At 41.7% G+C, this 20230-nt stretch overlaps 1 protein-coding gene across 1 annotated transcript in view; it reads right to left on the reverse strand.

The window, feature by feature from the left end:
• grm6a (glutamate receptor, metabotropic 6a) overlaps nt 1-20230 on the reverse strand; it is a 177071-nt gene that overhangs the window by 86426 nt on the left and 70415 nt on the right. Inside the window, exons 3-4 of the mRNA XM_079827992.1 lie at nt 6534-6750; nt 6120-6255 (exon numbers count right to left, since the gene is read on the reverse strand). Coding sequence (XP_079684118.1) covers nt 6120-6255; nt 6534-6750 — 353 coding nt within the window. The remainder of the gene's footprint in view (nt 1-6119; nt 6256-6533; nt 6751-20230) is intronic.

Consider the following 20230-nt stretch of genomic DNA (forward strand, 5'->3'; position numbering starts at 1 on the left):
GCAGTGTGAGCGACAGCCCGTGTTCACGGGAGTGCTTTAATGAGGGGGAAACTTCATCTGCATAGTTGTTCTCTACCTCATCAGCCTGTCAAAAAGCATCAACAACCAGCCGTATGGATTAGAGAGTGAGATACCCAAACAGAGTGGAAAATTGTCACGATGATAGCAAAGTATTGCCTCCACTGGGTGAGTTCCTTCTAAATTTGCAAGTTCAAACATGGAAAAAGCAAAATGCCATTATGCCAGGAGGAATGCAATGTCCTGAATACTGTATCCACTCTTATCATACATGAAAAGGTCATCTAAGCTCAGAGATAAAAAGATACAGACAGCTTCTTTTAGATTCGACACTATACCACCTTCTAAGATGACATTTCCCAGGCAGCTTCAAGGGTGACACACCTGAGATGCCAAAAGAGCAACATAAAACCACAGCGGATAAACGTCACAGATTTCCAATCATCATTTAAAATGAAGAAATATTCTGTCTTCTCTTGTTATTAAAGAGCCACTGGCTGTCCTGTAGAGTTTAGCTCCAACCCCAATTAAACACACCTGGGGCCCGTTTCAGAAAGGAGGTTAAGTGAAAACTCTGAGTATGTTAACCCTGAAATAAGGGAAACTCTGGGTTTTCTGTTTCAGAATGGGAGGTATGTCAAACCCGAGAAAGCAGGGTAAGTCAAGCCCGTTTCTGAAAGAGAGGTAACTTATACTCAGAGTCAGTTACCAGGGTAACTTACTCTGTGAACCTAACCTGGTCAGAAGCAGGTTTTCTTTGGTAAACCCAGAGTTTCTTTCAGTCTCCTCCCCTTTTTTAAAGCGCCAGCTGTGTTTAAATAGTTTATTCATTCATTCAAACTGCACAAATGCTTTTTTTAATATATTATAAATATATATTTTTTGTGTCCCCATTTGCTCAAATAGCAAAAGAAAAACTCCACAATTGTGATTTAACAACTTTCAAAAAGAGGGAAAAAATAGAGTGAGTTTGATAACGGAAGTGAAAAGAGAGAAAGATATTTTTCACCATCACTCCCATAGACGCTGTATTAGAAACACTCTCACAGCAGCGGTAACTTGTTTTTTGTAATTTGATGCAAAAGTAATATAATACAAAGTATTAGTGTGATAAATGTACATACTTTTTTTTTTTTTTAAATACAAAAAACGCTGCAGGATTTACGATATTGATGACCATTAAAATGCACCATCACAGTCGGTGTAAAGGGTCTATGTGGGAAAAGCTGCTGCACATTGAACACTGAATGATATTTAATTAATATGTCAAATGTTTGTAAAGTCACTAAACCAACACCCATGAACATTTTATGCTTAAAGCTTTATCTGATTGAATTATGTTTTTATTTGCCACATTCTTTTTGTGCCTTTTGGATACCATGAAAATTAAACTTAATTAAAATAATTAAGAATTAAACTTACATATTGACCCGGAAGTATGTGAACGTCTTTTTGTTGGGTGCTGTTGCCATGGTGAATCGTAATTTCCTAGCTCAATTGATCGTGGCTTTTCATAGTTGGAGTGCATGAGCTTAAGTCAGAGTCAGTCTACTCAGAGTTGATTTGATACCTCAATTCAGCTGTTTTGAAACCCAAAACTCAGAGTTTCCCATCTCAGAGTAAGTCAACTCAGAGTTCAGGTTTAAACTCAGAGTTTGTTGAACCTCCTTACTGAAACGGGCCCCTGAACCAGCTAATCGGTGTCTAACTAGGGCCTTGTAAGCATAGATATACATAATAAAGGCTAGATGTCTCGTCCGCGCTGCTGGCCAATGGAGGTCGACGTCCGCACCTGGCGGCCATCTTGTCACTGTCAGCTCGCTCACTTGTAACATTGTTTTCATGGGTGCTTGCACTTTTTAAATAACCATAACTTGCTAAATTTTCTACCGATTTTCAAACTATTTGGTTTGTTATAAACGTCAGAGATGTAGTTATGACACTGCATACTTATGAAAAATTATTCATAATTTGTTCAAGCATCCATAATTATAGCCACATTAATAACGTTTGTAAGAAACCAAACCATTTGTAAATCCGTCAAGATTTCAGTGAGATAAGAGTATTTGTGTTCACTCGCCTTACATCAGGCACCACAGAGCCCTGGCTGTGACAAGATGGCCGCCGGTGATGACGTTAGAGATTCCGCTGTAAGACATCTAGCCTTTATTATGGATATCTATGCTTGTAAGACACTGATTAGCTGGTTCAAGTGTGTTTATTTGGGGTTGGAGCTAAACTCTGCAGGACAGTGGTCCTCCAGGACCGAGTTTGGAGACCCCTGACCTAAAGGCATAGTCCACCCAAAAACGCCCTCATGTCATTCCAAACCTGTATGACAAAAGAAAATAATTCCCCACGTGTACTCACGAGGAGTCAAAGCTCATTATAATATGCAAAACTGTTATCCAATCATAGCAGTGGGCGTTTACTTCCATGTCTTCAGTTTCAAGAGCTAGGCTCAAAACCAGGGTCGAAAATAGCCTATTACTCATTCATTATGATTATGATGTTTTTGAATGTCATAAGTTGACCTCAGACAACAGTATAATTTTTTTTTTAAAGCCAGTTCATGACCCCTTTAACTATTCTCTGAAGCAGTGGAGTCTCAAGAGAAGTATTATATATATATTTTTTTCTGTTGATATGAAAAATTAAAAATTAGTTGTTTGACATTAAACAGACAGCAGTAAAGGCTGCCCCTTTAAGACCTAAAGCATGGATATGCGTCGTCTTTCTCGACTGTATAAAGTTTACTTAAGGCATATACAGACTATGTCTGCTAGAATACTCATCAAGATGGACATGTTGACATACTTTTTGTGTGAGTTTGTCCGTTCAAGAACAAGACTTGAAAGAGAACTCAATATTTGCGCGCTGTGAGACGTGTGCGCGCTTTCGGATGAGTGCACAGAGACAAATTTTCTCACAGCACGCGAGTCTTCTCATTCACGTCTTCAGGCACTACACCTGGGTGATGACGGCGAAAATTACTGGTCATATTCGAACATACGGCAGCACTCGCATGCATTGAACAAAGTTTACAAAGAGATAATTATTTGAAAAATGTGAGAATTTTTTTATATTTGAAGGACTTTTACACGGCACCCCTGCTCTCACCCCGGTTAGGAAACACTGATCTACACTACTCTGCCGAGACTTTTGATAACACTGTAGACCCCGTTTTTGTTTGAAAACTCTGGGGTTGCGTTTCAGTGTAAATGGACCAAAACGGAGACTTTTAAAGGCCCCCTGAAATTTTTCGGCTTTTAGTATGACTATGTTAGCCTTAAGGTTATGAATAAACTGGTGTTTTCCAAAACAATGACAAAATTCGCATTTAGGAGATATAAGCATTCAAAACTTACAGTCTCTCACTTCCGTTAAAATGAATCACAGATTTCGATGACATCATCGCAGACTTGGATGATCTGTCCAATCAAATGCTCTCTAGAATCTGAAGCGTCCCGCCCCCTACATTATAGATAGACGCTGAAGTTGTGGCTGAAATCGGTCAGTTGTTCACACATTTACATAGCGCACAATACATGTGATAGGAAACGATTCAGACAGTGTAAATATGCTTTCAGTTGAGGCAAATTAAGTCTGGTTTCACGTTAGTTTCACACGCACCGCCGCAGCACACACACATACACACACACACACACCAACGGCTCTGGTCTAGACTAGAGACACGAGAGCTCAGAGCGGATCATTTGCATGAGTCGGCGCAGACAACAAAACATATCGGACTCTTAAATTCTGCACAGAATGCTGTATTTCAAAGCGATATGGAGGAGATTATGATGATAAACGTTTAGAGATTAGGAGGAAACTGTGGCTTTACCAAACAGAAAGGCTCAGGTCAAACTGTGATATTAACGAAACGCTATTGGCTGTTTCAAAAAAGGGGAGGAGCTGCAAACAGCTGTAGCCGTTTCAGGGGAAATTACGTCAACACAATGAATAATGCTACGCGTTTCAAGGCACTTCAGTGTGCCTTTAAAAACGATGGCGTGGCTTCCCACATTACGCTGAACACAACAATAACAGACCAGGGCTTTTGGGAAACGCAGCCCAGAGCCGCCTCTCTCAACGGCTCTGTAACATACCAGCCTCGAAGACCATGTCAACAATAACACAGAGACAGAACTGCATACTTTGCTGACTTTGTGGTCCTTTTTATCAGCCATTGTGCAGTTAAACGATGTATTGTGTAATACTGCAGCTGCGCAAGAGGCAACTGTTTACACTTGTACGCGCATGCCCAGTGTACATGAACGGTCATGTGACATGCGTTTTCGGTCGTGCAGTGTAGACAGAGATCGTTTCTGAAATGCAATGGAAACGGCAGTGTAGACGAGGTTTAAAATGCCGTTTTAAGACACAAATTTAAAACATTTACTGGAAAAAACATTTAAATATGTCATTTGGTGATCAAAGATGAGTTTTAAGGGATACAATTATTGACTACAGGGGGACTTTAAACGGTATTTATAGCTAGCTATCTAAATAAAAACATATTTAATGGCACAGACATTTGAAGGGAACTCTATCACTTCCGACTGAGATTTGTTACTGAACAGATCATGCACTTGCAATGCCTTGGCTAATCATGCATGTTCTGGCGTAAGACTGTGGCCATTGTTCCCTTTTCTGGTTCGTTGGTCAGCAGCCAACTCCATTTACATGCATACGGGAGCATGTGTGATGCATTGCATATCAAAAGCAAAGCATCCCATATTGCCTTACCAGTACATCAAAGGACGTTTCCTCTAATTGCATGTACTTTGCATTTAGTATTTGGTTTATTTTACAAATCCCCCCTAAATATCACAAATACTAAAAGTTAGTTCAATCATATCAAATAATCCACATGTGCCCTTGTTACCAGTCAACCATTATCAAATCTGAGACAACATTAGTCTGCTGCACCGCGACAGATGGAACGAACAGTTTGTTCCAGACAGAATCATTAAAAATATATATATATGGAAAAAGCCTCTGTTATACTCCCATTATGCATCTGTTAAAGACAAAATGTTCAGATTCTAAGGATAAATATGCGACAATGCTTGTAAACAAGCAAATATTCATTCAGTCAACATAAAATCAAAAATGGCCCTTTTTACTTTCTTAACGCTTCTTGGTCATCAGCGCACGACACGTTATTGTAGCAATAATTATTATATATATCATATAAATCTGCCTCTCAAACAACTTTTTATTTTCCAGCTGACATCAAGTTCTCTTATTTGTTTACGCCTTCCCACCAACATCCTGTCAAACAGTGAAAACGTACTAAAGAACTGCAATGGGTTGTTAACGTTGCTTCACGTTGACGTTCCTCCATTGTAAAATAAGAGAAAAGAAATGCATGTGCAGTTCTAGCACATAAGTTTAAAAGCAGAAACTTAAAGCACCTGAAGTCTTCCTTTTGAGATGGATGCATGTTTGTTTGTAAAATGCTTTGGCTAATTTCATGATACTTTCAGATGTTACATCCATTCCACATGTGTTCTCTAAAATGCAAGAAAATCTCTTTTATCTTTAACAGTGTCATACTATTTAAATACTTTTATAATTTGATAGTTGCTGTTTTTAAACATTTATTCACAGTGCCCACTACACTTCCATTATAAGTGCATTAGATTAAAACACTTTTTTTTTAAATTATATATAATTTTTTTGTTGTTGTTACTATTCTACTATTCTACTATTATGAGGCTATTCTCATGACTAGAGTTGTGTTGTACAGAGATAAAGGGTTAGTTCACCCAAAAAAGGGTGAAATCATTTACTCTCCCTCATGTTGTTACAAACCAGTAAGACTTTCTTTGGAAACTTTGGAACACAAATGAAGATCATTTTGATGAAATTTGAGAGGTTCTTGCTGAAGCTCAAAATTGTTTGGACTAAACTGCTCAATTCATGTGGATTAGCTAGTTTCTCTTCATGAAAAATTATAGAATTGTCATTTTTTTGGGTGAACTATAACATAAAATAAAAAATTAAATAACTAAAAAAAAAATAATAATAATAAATTAAATAAAATGCAGAATATTCCTATAACGGCCTGATCAAACATATTATTCACTTACTTGATGTCGTCCTCATGGGCAAAGATGATGACTCCTCGAGCATTGGGGGTCTCCATTAGTCTCTTAATGACCTTGTCAAACTCTCCTGGTTTGGGCTCTCGTGGGATCTTCATGGACTGAGCGATGCACAGACCTCCTTTGTCAGAGAGAGATAGAGAGATGGACACCGATGCTGAAATTTTTCTCTCCTAAAATGTGACTCACTTTCTATTTATATTAATGACCAGCATGAATTTCTGGCAGCAGATGGGTACAAATGCATGCGGCTGTCTCAGTCATGCTCCTCTTAGGAACTTTTTGAAAGATAGCATATTAATGGAAAGTCCAATCTGGATCATACTACAGCTGCAGTGTGCCTTACATCGATAGACACAGCAGAAGATTCAAAGCTTGATGACTGTACGGATACTGTACCTGCCTCTCGAGAGATCTGAATGAAGGCATCAACTCCACTTTCACCATAATTTCCCTCTGATGCTAAAGTGGACACATAGTTCCAGCCCAGTGCCTTCACGATGTCCACCATAGCTTGGGCCTGGTAGGAGTCTGGTGGCACCACACGAGAGAAGAAGTCATAGCGGTTATTGTCGCTCAGCTCTGGTGCTGTGGAGGCGTAACTGATCTGGGGGATCTGGAAGACAAAAAGAGGGGAGATTTAAAGTAAGAAGCTTTCTAACTAATGGCATTTTCGTAGTCTGTGTTTTTGTCCTGGTTTCCAATAGAAATATCAAAGCATTCTTAAATGTAACTTTCCCGTCCGCTAGAGGTCGCCTGTTCAAAACAAAGCCGTAGTTTGATGACGGCACGTTTGAGCGCAGAATCTTGGGACACGTGGTCTTCAGCTCACAGCCGGTGGGAAAGAATCGGGATAGGACTCGGGCAGAAATCATGTTGATGGATGTGATTATTAACGTTACTGTAGTGAAGCAGAGCAGGACGAGTGTTGTGGAGCTGAGGAACCGCTGGAACGATTATTAAGATCAACGCAACACACACCTCGCGAGCAGCGGGACTTTTATTATGACACAGTCGCCACTTCCGCTCCTCCGCTCATGAGTGTGAGGTAACGCAGCTCTGCTGATCATATTAGACACATCTGAGTGTGTAGATGATGGGATGGCGTTACTCTGTGTGTTCTCTCAGCGGCTGCTATGACACTTGTTCACACTGCAGTGAGAGGAAAGCGTTTCTGCAGAATAAAAGGGTAGGGTTAGGGACAGGTGTGGTGGTGTGGGTTAGTTTAAGGGTAGGGTTAGGGACAGGTGTGGTGGTGTGGGTAAGTTTAAGGGTAGGGTTAGGGACAGGTGTGGTGGTGTGGGTAAGTTTAAGGGTAGAGTTAGGGACAGGTGTGGTGGTATAAGTAAGTTTAAGGGTAGAGTTAGGGACAGGTGTGGTGGTGTGGGTAAGTTTAAGGGTAGGGTTAGGGACAGGTGTGGTGGTATAAGTAAGTTTAAGGGTAGGGTTAGGGACAGGTGTGGTGGTATAAGTAAGTTTAAGGGTAGGGTTAGGGACAGGTGTGGTGGTATAAGTAAGTTTAAGGGTAGAGTTAGGGACAGGTGTGGTGGTGTGGGTAAGTTTAAGGGTAGGGTTAGGGACAGGTGTGGTGGTGTGGGTAAGTTTAAGGGTAGGGTTAGGGACAGGTGTGGTGGTGTGGGTTAGTTTAAGGGTATGTTAGGGACAGGTGTGGTGGTATAAGTAAGTTTAAGGGTAGGGTTAGGGACAGGTGTGGTGATGTGGGTAAGTTTAAGGGTAGGGTTAGGGACAGGTGTGGTGGTATGGGTAAGTTTAAGGGTAGGGTTAGGGACAGGTGTGGTGGTGTGGGTAAGTTTAAGGGTAGGGTTAGGGACAGGTGTGGTGGTGTGGGTTAGTTTAAGGGTATGTTAGGGACAGGTGTGGTGGTATAAGTAAGTTTAAGGGTAGGGTTAGGGACAGGTGTGGTGATGTGGGTAAGTTTAAGGGTAGGGTTAGGGACAGGTGTGGTGGTATGGGTAAGTTTAAGGGTAGGGTTAGGGACAGGTGTGGTGGTGTGGGTAAGTTTAAGGGTAGGGTTAGGGACAGGTGTGGTGATATGGGTAAGTTTAAGGGTAGGGTTAGGGACAGGTGTGGTGGTATAAGTAAGTTTAAGGGTAGGGTTAGGGACAGGTGTGGTGGTGTGGGTAAGTTTAAGGGTAGGGTTAGGGACAGGTGTGGTGGTGTGGGTAAGTTTAAGGGTAGGGTTAGGGACAGGTGTGGTGGTGTGGGTAAGTTTAAGGGTAGGGTTAGGGACAGGTGTGGTGATATGGGTAAGTTTAAGGGTAGGGTTAGGGACAGGTGTGGTGATATGGGTAAGTTTAAGGGTAGGGTTAGGTGTAAAGGAAGTGTCAACTGTGTAATTACAAATGTAACTACAGACATTAATTACAGACGTAATTACATGCAGGTATTTTTTTAAATGTAAGTACAATGTAAAAACATGTATGTACACAATAAGTGCATTGTATCAAATTATTAATTAAAATGTTAGTACATAGTAGTTAAGGCCACCTAATATAAAGTGGGTCCGCATTTATTTGAAATAGAAGTATTTTATAACAATCTAAATGTCTTAACGGTCACTTGTGATTAATTTAATGCATCCTTTCTGAAAAAAGCATTAATTTCTTCACACTGAAAAAAAAAATCACACTGACCCAAAGCTTTCAAACAGTAGTGCATATTCACTTACAATACATTTCGTCATCTTACACAATTTAGTTTCTCTAGTAAATGTTTTAAATATAAGATATTTTGCATGGAAAACGATATTATTACAGTGTTCTTGTCATGCTCCTATTTTGAATGTGCAAAGTCTGAAATTTCCATATGACATTTAAAAAACAAATGAAATTCCCAATAAAATGTGACAAAACGGTCTCATAAAATTGTTGCTTTGGCTCAAATGAGTGTTAGGCACTTCATACTTTCATTGACCACTTAAGCTTTGACAACAAAATGCGGTAGTGAACAATCTGCACTATTACATCATTTGTCTGGAGCAAACGCAGATGCCTGCTGTTGGTTTCGTCACGATTGGTCGCTCTACCTCAAATGCGGTTCACCCAGTGACTGATAAACCTAGATCGACTCCGTCTTTTTATAGCAGTGGAAGCGGAGCAACGATTGTGTCTCGTCAGCTAATGCACAGAAGGTAAGCGAGGCCTCGGCATGTGGGTGAGCCGCAGGGGCAGACTTACAACAGGTAGATGGATGAATGAACGATCCATTTGACAGATTATCTGTGAGGATAAGAGGGGTTTTAGTCAAATTAAGTTAAGCACAGGAGGAGAGATACAGAGATCAGGAGGGGGGAGGCGAAGAATTCATTTAACACTGATTATGTGCGGCGGCCCCCACCAATGAGACTTTAACCCATTACAATCCTGCACATTACAGGTGTCTAAAAAATCTGACACACCCAATTCAGGTCATGGAGCACTCCACTAATGAACTGATGAAATGAATCAGGAGTGTTAGATAAAAGACCTTTACAAAAACGGAGTGTCTATTTACACCAAGTGCAAATAGCGTGCTAGCCTGGCTCCGCCCTCCTATGTACTTCTGCTCAATTTTCATTTTCCTTCAGTTCTCTGTCTGGGATTGCGGTATATTCTCTGGTTAACGCTTGTCAATGGAGAGTGGCCAGACTCTAGCGTGCCTTGTTGGCAAATGCTATTTGCACTAACAATGCCTGGTTGGCGCAAACAAGATAAAAAAAGACACACGTGTTTCAACATCTGCAGTGGTGTAGTCAGTTAAAGCGTAAGGCTCAAGGATCTTGGTTTTGACGCGATCGACCCGGGTTTGAATCTGCCTTTTGCAGAGCTCGCTCTTCTCCCTTTTCTTATCACATATCACATCGGAAAGGCGTTTACTTTCAATAAAAATCAAGAAAATGTTCTAAAAGTGGAAATAAAGTGCCTAACGTAATGTTTAATAATAATAAAATCATTTATTGGGTTGGGTTAGGGGTCAGTGTAGGGAGGGCTTTTATTGTCCCATTAAGGCGGCATCCATTTAATACTTTTAATAAATATAATCATTTACACTCTATGTTATTATTGCATCCTGTTAATGTACAACAATACTGAGGTGCAAATTTATCTGTCAAAATAAAGTATAAATAGCATCTAATTACTATTTACACACACTGTAAATAACTACTTTTACATGGTGTAAATAGAATATATCACTCTTTTCACTTAGTATGTTATTTCACTTAGTAAATAGCATCTACAGCTATTTACACCTATTTACAGCTATTACATTTTGGTGTAAATAGCCTCTATCGCTTGTCCGCTTGCATTACAAGTAGTACTGTGGTGGTTTCATATAATGAGGACTGGGCACTGACACAGATTTCACAATCTGATTCACAAACGCTTAACTTTAGAGACGGTCCCTAAATGTGCGACTATATATGTTCGGTAGAGAAAGCTGCTTACATGTAAAAAAGTAACCATAAACATTGCTTTTGTGTCTTTATCAGCTTTCCATATATATTCCATATTTTAACAAATACGTATCGCTTGCTCCATTTCTGTAAATACATTTAATGAATTTATGACTCTCTCTACACGTTGCTCTGGTCTTCGTCAACAGCTGCTTGCACCACCTGCTGGTGAGATCGACTTGGGCCCTGTCCCAAATGGCACCCTAAACCCTCACAGTCTTCTTCTGAGTCCGCACTTTCACGATGTAATGCCGCTTTGACTGCAGGGAAGAAGTCCGCGGCATAGCTCGCACCAGTGCGGCTCGGCTGAAGTGTGCATCGAGGGCACATATCGACCTCAAAGGGGGCGCTCGCGAGCACCCTTCTGAGACCTAAAATGACAAATGGGACACCCTGCGGTCTCGTGAACTTAACGGACACGCGCACGCAGCGGCCATTGTAAGTCCACAAGACCGAAAGTGCACATGAAGTGTGCCATTTGGGACAGGTGTGCCATCTGATCCTAACATCAGATGGAGATCATGCTCGGTAATCTACTGCTATTCCTGCAGTTCCCGGATGTGAACTGTTGAGTTTTCTGTCAAATTTGAACCACTGAATTTCTGGAAGCGAATTTTTAAAGCGAAATAAAATGGAACGAAAAATTGCCTGTCGAATGTTATAGGTTGTATTTTTAAACAGAATTAATATTTTGGAAGTGAAATCTGAGAGGTGAATATGGATTATTGCATTTTTAATAATGAAAATGAGTGTGAAATGGTTTGAATTGAAATATTCACTTCTTATATATATATACAACCATGTTGAATTTCAGCCCATAAAAATGCAAGCCCTAAAAATACAATTAATTAAAATGCAAGCATGGTTAATGCAATGCATATTTATTCAAGAAGAGCAATTCCACAAGCTTGTTTGTTTCAAAAACATTTGGCATTTTTTTACTTCCATAGTAATAACCTAGAATAGTATCTAACACTTGATGGCTGTTCTGTCAAGTCCTCGTCGTCAGTGAGGAACGTGGGTGTGCTCTTTGATACCAATCTCTCATTTGAAAGCCAGGTTTCTAGCATCTGTAAAACTGCATTCTACCATCTCAAAAATATATCTAAATAACGTGTTTTCAATGCAAAATGCTGAACAGTTAGTTCATGAGCTCAAGGCTAGATTATTGTAATGCTCTACTGGGTGGTTGCCCTGCTCGCTTAATAAATAAACTGCAGCTGGTCCAAAACGCAGCAGCTCGAGTTCTTACTAGAACCAGGAAGTATGACCATATTAGCCCATTTCTGTCAACACTGCACTGGCTCCCTATTAAACATCCCATACATTTAAAAATACTGCTAATTACTTACAAAACACTAAATGGTTTAGCTCCCCAGTACTTGAGGACATGTATGCATTATACTCCATCAAGTCTCAAAATAAATCAAAATCAACTGCAGGCGGTCGATCCTTTTCCTATTTAGCACCTAAACTCTGGAACAGTCTTCCTAGCATTGTTGGGGAAGCAGACACACTCTGTCAGTTTAAATCTAGACTAAAAACCATCTCTTTACTATGGCATGCACATAAAACATTATACATTTATATTATTCAAATCAGTTAAAGGGGTGGTAAAACACATTCTTTTGAAGGCTTGATTGTGTTTGTGGGGTGCACTGTAACATGTGTTCATGCTTCGTTTTAAAAAAATTGCATTATTTTTCATATATTTGACCTTTATTCTACACTGCTCTGTCCCTCCTTGTAAAACGGTCTGATGCTTTCCGGGTTGTATGAAGCCAGTCCCTCAAAAATACGCAATGGGCTCAGATTGGTTAGCTGGCCCAGTGTGTTGTGATTCGCTAACCGCAGTGCACGTTTATCGGAAACGTCACGCCCCTTACCGGAGGCTGTGCTTTGGTCAGTGTTAGAAACAACGGCGTCAATAAAACCATACCAATCTGAGCCCGAATCAGACCCAGAACATTTTAGTGAAGATGATCGAGCAGAACCTGTTCAACCTGTTCAGTCCTCAAGAGTAAAGACTGCGGATCTATAATGATCGCTACTGAATGGCACTGTTACTTCTGTATTTTTAGAACGATTATAGCCAAATATCTGTCGCAAGAACTATTAACCCAAAACGAACACTAAGCACTGGCTTTACTAGTAAGTTAGCCAAATCACACACAGAACCATGTTTAGCAAGCCTGTAGATAAATAATACATAAATAATACATAAAAGCTCTAATCAAAGAATCATTTACACTAATGCCAAGTTCGCTGTTGAGATTTTAACGTTAGTGTTTGTAACGTTAGGTGTTCGTCGGATAACGTTAAGTATGAATGAGCATTTAACAGACTGGTTTGCAGAACAGTGTTGTCATCTGTTTACTTCCTTGCTACAACCTATTACAGGAAAACACATCGATGAAAAATAAATCAGACTTACAGGTTGTGGCCCGTAAACAGCTTCTGTTTGTAAATCCAGCTTTCAGGACAAGCCGTTGCGCATATCCTGTATTGAAGTCGCGAAGATTGTGCAAGTTTTCCTCCATGAGATGTGCTGCTGGAGCCCCGCACGCGCCTGTTCTCTTCTGGCTCATACACACGTGCATATAACATGTTGTATGTTAAACGCTCTGCAACGCACCCCCGTCCCAAGGAAGGCTGAACAAAGCAAGTACCCCAGACCTGCAATCCGGATGAAAATAACAGCGTTTCCTCGGCACTGCGGCAACAACACTCCAGCCTAACTATACCGCAACAGCGCCGTGATACAAAATGCCCCCCCCCCCCCCCCCCTATTTAATATTCTCGGAGGAGGGGTTTATGTAAATATTGAGCCTGGTGATGTCACCAACCCTGGAGGAATGTGTGTAGTCGCCTGCTGGCCGTTTGCTGTAGTCCTTAGAAACTGATTTCTTTAAAAGCAAATATCTCCCTTTGCTTTAAACTTTGAACGTTGTAACTTTGCAGATGTTGTTTATGCTCAAGCAGATACATTACACGCTAGCTAAAGTTAGAATAGTGAAATCGTGGTTTAACACCCCTTTAAATGATTGTTAGGCTGCATTAACTAGGTCTGGGAACCAGGAACACTTCCCATAACACCTGATGTACTCGTTACATCATGAAAAGATTAGCATCTACGCTAATGTTAGTCTCTCTGTTTATCCCGAGGTTTACTGTAGTCAGCCGGATCCGGGCCGTATCCAGATCAGATGTTGGACCTGCGCCCAGAGTAGGGTTGGGTACCGTTCACATTTTAACAGGTATCGGTACCGGTACCCAACGGTACCTTTTTTCGGTACTTTAGGGATTTACATCAATAACTATAAATAACGTGTAAGTCATTTATAGAAGTGTTATTGACATTATGCCAGAGCTGCCCTGGTCTCTGTCTGCCATTGTCTGTGATGTTTGTATACTGTAATATTTACTAGATAGTAAGCTAGTACTAGGTACTTAAATTTAATTAATAAAAACAACCATATTATGTTTTTCTTTTTAATTTCATTTCTATGAAAAGATTTCCCACAAATGATGTGCTGTGTATTTTCTGGTAATCAAATGAAGACATAAGACATTAATTTAATTCATCTTTTAATATAATTAAACTTTTTTTGTCAAACAAAGTTCTGCACAACTGAGCTTTATACGGTTAGAATTAAAACATTAAAACAGATTTTTTTTTTATTTATTACTTTAAAAATAAAGTTTTGATTATTATTATTATATTTGTGTTAGTATTATTAATTGAGACATATTTAAATTCTACTGTACAACAGTGATGTATTTGTCAAGATAAACTGGACTTTTATTTTGACGGGTTGCCGTTCCTTTGAGTTTCTGTGTTTATGATATGACGGTAGTTTTTCTCTCTCAAATGAAACGGTAAAATGCTCATAAAGTGACTCTCAGTGGCTCTGGAGATGACGTTCGTGCGTTCATGTCCTCATATGAGACGGCAGAGATGGAAACACGCGACCGTCATAGTGATAGTGAGCGCGATAGTGAGTGTGTGTGTGTGTGTGTGTGGTAAACCACGCTTCTGCGGCATTCATTAGCACAGAGACACGCAGGATTCATATTTAAAGGGTCTTTTTACGGTTTAAAGGCAGCATGAAATCAAATTTTACAATTTGTATTTTTATATTAAAGGAACAGAAATTAAGATATTTTAGTTGAAATCTGATGCCTCTGAAAGTCCTCCATTGGCTCAATGGTACTCTACACTCTCAAGACCCTTAAAAGGCACTAAAGACGTCGTTACAAAGTCCATCTCACTACAGTGGTTCTACAATAACTTTATGGAGTGACGAGAATAGTTTTTGTGCGCAAAAAAACCCTAAATAACGACTTCTATAGTGATGACGATTTCAAAACAAAGCATCATGAAGCTTCGAAGCGCTATGAATCACTGAGTCGATTCAGCGGTTTGAATCGGCAAATTTCAGCAGTTTGGCGGTTTGACACGCGATCCGAATCATGATTCGACTCACTGATTCATAACGCTTCGAAGCTTCATGATGCTTTGTTTTGAAATCGTCATCACTATGTAAGTCGTTATTTAGGGGTTTTTTGCGCACAAAAACTATTGTCGCCGATTCATAAAGTTAGAACCACTGTAGTGAGATGGACTTCTTTAGCGACGTCTTTAGTGCCTTTTAAGGGTCTTGAGAGTGTAAAGTGCATTGTGCCAATGGAGGCCTTTCTGAGCTATCAGATTTACACTAAAATATCTTCATTTGTGTTCTGGGGCCTCATTTAAAAAACTTTGCGTAGGATTTGCGTCAGAATTGGCGTACGGATGAAACATAGGACGTGCGTACGCACAGAAATATTCGGATTTATAAAACCGTGCGCACGCACATCCTACGCAGTTTTCCCTTAATAAATCACAATCAATTCTAAATGTAGCGCAGCTTTTGCGGCTTCATGTCACGCCCATAGTTGCCCATAAATAGTCCGTGAAACGCCCACAAGTTAATATTCATAGGTTGCGAAATCATGGCAAACACAGAGAAGAAATAAAAAAAAAACGTAACTTCACTCAATGTGAGGTAGAAGTTATCGTTGGCGAGGTTGAAAAGAGAAGAAAAGTGTTGTTTGGAGGGCACAGTGTGGGCATTACTAATGCCAAAAAGACACTTGAGTGGCAAAAGGTTGCAGAAGCCGTAAATGCTGTAGCCTCACAACCTCGGACTATCGCCGAAATAAAAAAGAAATGATCGGACATCAAAGTCGAGGCAAAAAAGCGTCTAGTGCTCCATCGCCAGAGTGTGTCCTCTTGCTGTCTGAAGATGCGTTCACTCCGAATCCTTCCATTCGCCACATCTTCTAGAGCACAAGATCAGCCATTGTGCGTCTTTTACGCATTGTGATGGGGCATTTTATTTCCATCCATTTAATTGAATCTGACAAGCTACAGATGTCGGTTATAATCTACGTGGAAATGGGTAAGTAAAGCTAATAGAACTAGATGTTTCAATCCCTTTAGTAGGAAACTCTTGATTGTAGCAGCCGGTGTGGAGTGGTGAAAAGAAGGGTAAGGTATGTCATTGGGGTCATCAGGTGGGCACCCTGCTTCATCGACGTTTCGTTGATTGAAGCCCACAACGTCTCCAGAAGGCTCAACGGTGTACCCAGCGTCCCAGGTACACCCCCCTCCATGCCTTACCCTCCATATTCCTGATGGGCTCTGCATGGCAGGGGCGTCCTTCTCCCTGAGTCAGGCCTAAGCCTGACTGCATACCATTTGCCTCTACCTTGCTGCCCAGTTAGGGTCTTTGCGCTTGATCCAGAGCCAGTTACTGCTTTTTTCAGCAGCGCTTGACATGGACTTGATGGCCTGTTGGAGAGAGCGACCCTTCACCCCTATTTTTCTCAGTAAACTCGTAGTAGATGTGGCAACAAATCCCCTGCATCCCACTTCTACTGGGAAGATGCTGGTCTTCCAGCCGTTCTGAGATGCTTCAGCTGCCAGGTCGGAATATTTGTTCTTTTTCCTCTCATAAGCCTCTTCAACCCCATCTTCCCATGGTACTGTTAATTCTACAACATATGCCAGCTTTTTTGTTGGAGACCACAGGACAATGTCTGGCCGGAGTGTTGTAGCCACTATTTCTGGGGGAAACACAAGTTTTTTATCAAGGTCTACTTCCAATTTCCAATCCCGCGCTGACTGCAGGATGCTTACATCCTTAGGTGTTGTACTATTTTCTTGATGTTGGCCAGCTGGTACAAAGTTTATGAAGTTAACCTGTCCTGCTGATGTTTGTGGGAGATTGTTTGTGGTGGTTCGCCTCTGTTCCATTATTGATGCCAGCTCTCTGAGTACTTGGTTATGCCGCCAAGTATAGCGCCCTTGGGTAAGACTTGTGGTACACCCTGATAGAATATGCCTTAGGGAAGCAGGTACTTGACACAGGGAACAGGCAGGGTCTTCTCCATACCACTCTTTCAGATTTTGGGGGGAGGGTAGCAGGTCATATGTGGCTCTAATGACAAAACTCAGTCGAGCTCCCTCCATCTGCCAGATGTCACGCCAGCTGAGCTTTTTCTTCTCCAGACCCTCCCATTTGGTCCATCTCCCCTGCTTGGCCATTGAGACGGCTTTGGCATATCGCTCTTCCTCCTCCTGTCTCTTGACTTCTCCTATCACTAGCTGTCTCTTCTGTATTGATGTTGCTTTATGCCATAGAGGGTTAGTTTTTGGGATGAGTCCGAACCCTGCCCTCCCATGCTGTACTTGTCCAACTATGTCTCTGAGGTGAAGTGCAGACTTTGCACTCTGAACAGCTTCTAATGGAGTCCACTTCCTTCCCGCTACCACCCGGGGGGCTGCTGTTCGAATGACTGCATCCTCGGATTCAGTTAGGGTCATGACGAGCCTTGCTTTAGTGCATTTGAACTCTTCCACGAGCCCTGTGATTGGTAATTCCAACTTGCCATGTCCATAAAGTCCGACAGAACTTAAACAACGTGGAATTCCAAGCCACTGCTTCAACTGTGTGCTTATCAGCCGTTCCAACTTTTCAATCTTGGTGATAGGGATCTCATACACAGTTAATGGCCACAAGAGTCTTGGGAGTATGCCAAACTGAAAGCACCATGACTTGAGTTTTCCTGGCAACAAGGTCTTGTTGATGCGCTCCATGTACATGTTGGTATCATTTTTCAGTTGTTCAAACTGCTCTGTGTCTCTGAGCTTCGCATCATACCATCTCCCCAAGCTCTTTACTGGCATTTCTGAGACAGTTGGGACAGGTGTTCCGCCGACATAAAATCTTTGGTCTTTGACTTGGCCTTTCACGATGGAGATGCTTCTGCACTTATTGGGCTTTAACTTCATCCTCGCCCATGTTATATTCTGATGAAGTTTTTCCAGCAGTCTCTTGGTGCAGGGGACAGTTGTTGTGAGTGTTGTTAAATCATCCATATAGGCTCGAATTGGTGGTAACCTCTGATTACATTGTAGTCGTTCTCCACCCACGACCCATTTTGAGGCTCTTATAATAATCTCCATTGCCATCGTGAAGGCCAATGGGGAGATGGTACACCCCGCCATGATGCCTACCTCCAGCAGTTGCCAACTTGTGGTGAAGCCTGATGTTGTAATGCAAAACTGTAGATCCTGGAAGTAGTGTTTTACTAGATTTGTAATTGTTGTCGGCACCTGGAAGAAATCAAAGGCAGCCCACAGAACTGAATGAGGGACTGACCCGTATGCATTAGCCAGATCGAGGAACAGGACGTGTAGATCTTTCCCTTCTTTCTTTGCAGTCTGGATTTGATGCCATATGATACTGTTATGTTCAAGGCATCCCGAAAAGCCTGCGATGCCAGCCTTTTGGATTGACGTATCAATGAAGTGATTTTGTTTTAAATAGTTTGTCAGTCGTTGTGCCAACACACTGAAAAAGATCTTACCTTCAATGTTCAAAAGGTTTATTTGGCGGAACTGTTCAATGGTGGTTGAATTCTTTTCTTTTGGGATGAACACCCCTCCTGCTCTTCGCCAAGCTTTCGGGATGATTTGCTTGTCCCACACCACTTTCATGTTTTTCCACAGGATTTTCAAAATATCTGGAGCATTCTTGAAGACACTATATGGTACGCCATTAGGGCCTGGTGCAGATGCCGATCTTGCCTTTTTCACTGCCTGCTTTACCTCGCTCAGCTTGGGAGGGCTGATATCAAACTGATGTTGTGGTGGTGATATTGGAGGGATGTCTGTTGGGACAATAATCGGTTCATCTTTTTTCTCATCAGTATAGATGGTTCTCAGATGCTCTTCAACCTGGTCTCTTGATGTTTTCAGGGATCCACTCTTCTCCTTTGTGAATATGCCTTTCACAAATTTAAAAGGGTCTTTATAGAAATCGGTTCTGGCTTTTTCCTTCTTTTTCCGGCGCATCCGTAGGCTTTCTGCTCGGCGGAGTTTTGAGAGCCTGTGCTTTAGGTCCTCTTGAAGGAAATTGATGCCTTCCCTTTCTTCTACTGTCGCCTTTCTCCACAACTTTCTTAGCCGTCGCCTCTCTTTCACAAGTTGTTGGATTTCCTGCAGCCGACGGGACTTGGGGGCGGGAAGCATATCTTTCTCACGGACTTGCTCCTTCACTCCACATTTCTCCTCTCCGTAGCTGTAAATAAGATTGCCCATCTTCTCCAGCTTCTTCTCGGCTGATCCTTTGATGTTACTTAGGATAAGGCTTAAGTCTGTGTTAATGCTTTCCCACTCCTTGCTGTTAGACTTCGGCCATTTCACCAATGGCTTACGTCCTTGCATGTTTTCTTTTTTGTGGTGGGCTGGTTGTTGTCTTGGACTGGTGGTTCTGCCTGAAGCTTCCTCCTTATTCCCTGGGGTGCTGATTCTCTGCGGACTGTGGGTTTCTTCCTGCCGCTGAGTCTCATCCGACTGATTTAACCTTCTTCTTGACAGAATCCGGTCAATGCGGGGCCCTGGGTTGCTGGTTTTCAGGCATTTCTTCCGTCCTTGATGTACCTTTAGACCATGGGTCGATGTTACTTTCGCCCATCCACACACGCAAGTCTGAAGAACATGTCCATCTGCTAGTTTCTCAAGAGTTTTCCTACTTCCTTCATTCGATGTCATGTCCATTCCAAGGGTCATTACCGGGAGGTCAATCTGTGAGTCTTCTTGCGCCCCTGCTCTCGCAGACTCTAGGGGTATTCTTCTTTTTGAACTTTTCGTAGCCAGATAAGGTGACTCTTGTGCCCTAATAGGGTGACGGAGCCTGCTGCTATGGGTAGCTAGCCCATAACAGCCCCGTTGGGGTCTATTTCCTCCTGTCAGCTGTCTCTCCATGCTGTCACAAAGTCTTTCCCTTGTCGTCAGCTGCACTTTCACAACAGTCACTGGGTTTTCTTCCAGAAGATCAGTAAAGCTAATAGAACTAGATGTTTCAATCCCTTTAGTAGGAAACTCTTGATTGTAGCAGCCGGTGTGGAGTGGTGAAAAGAAGGGTAAGGTATGTCATTGGGGTCATCAGGTGGGCACCCTGCTTCATCGACGTTTCGTTGATTGAAGCCCACAACGTCTCCAGAAGGCTCAACGGTGTACCCAGCGTCCCAGGTACACCCCCCTCCATGCCTTACCCTCCATATTCCTGATGGGCTCTGCATGGCAGGGGCG

This window comes from Gobio gobio (genome assembly GCF_949357685.1).
Source record: "Gobio gobio genome assembly, chromosome: 10".
Classification (NCBI taxonomy): domain Eukaryota; kingdom Metazoa; phylum Chordata; class Actinopteri; order Cypriniformes; family Gobionidae; genus Gobio; species Gobio gobio.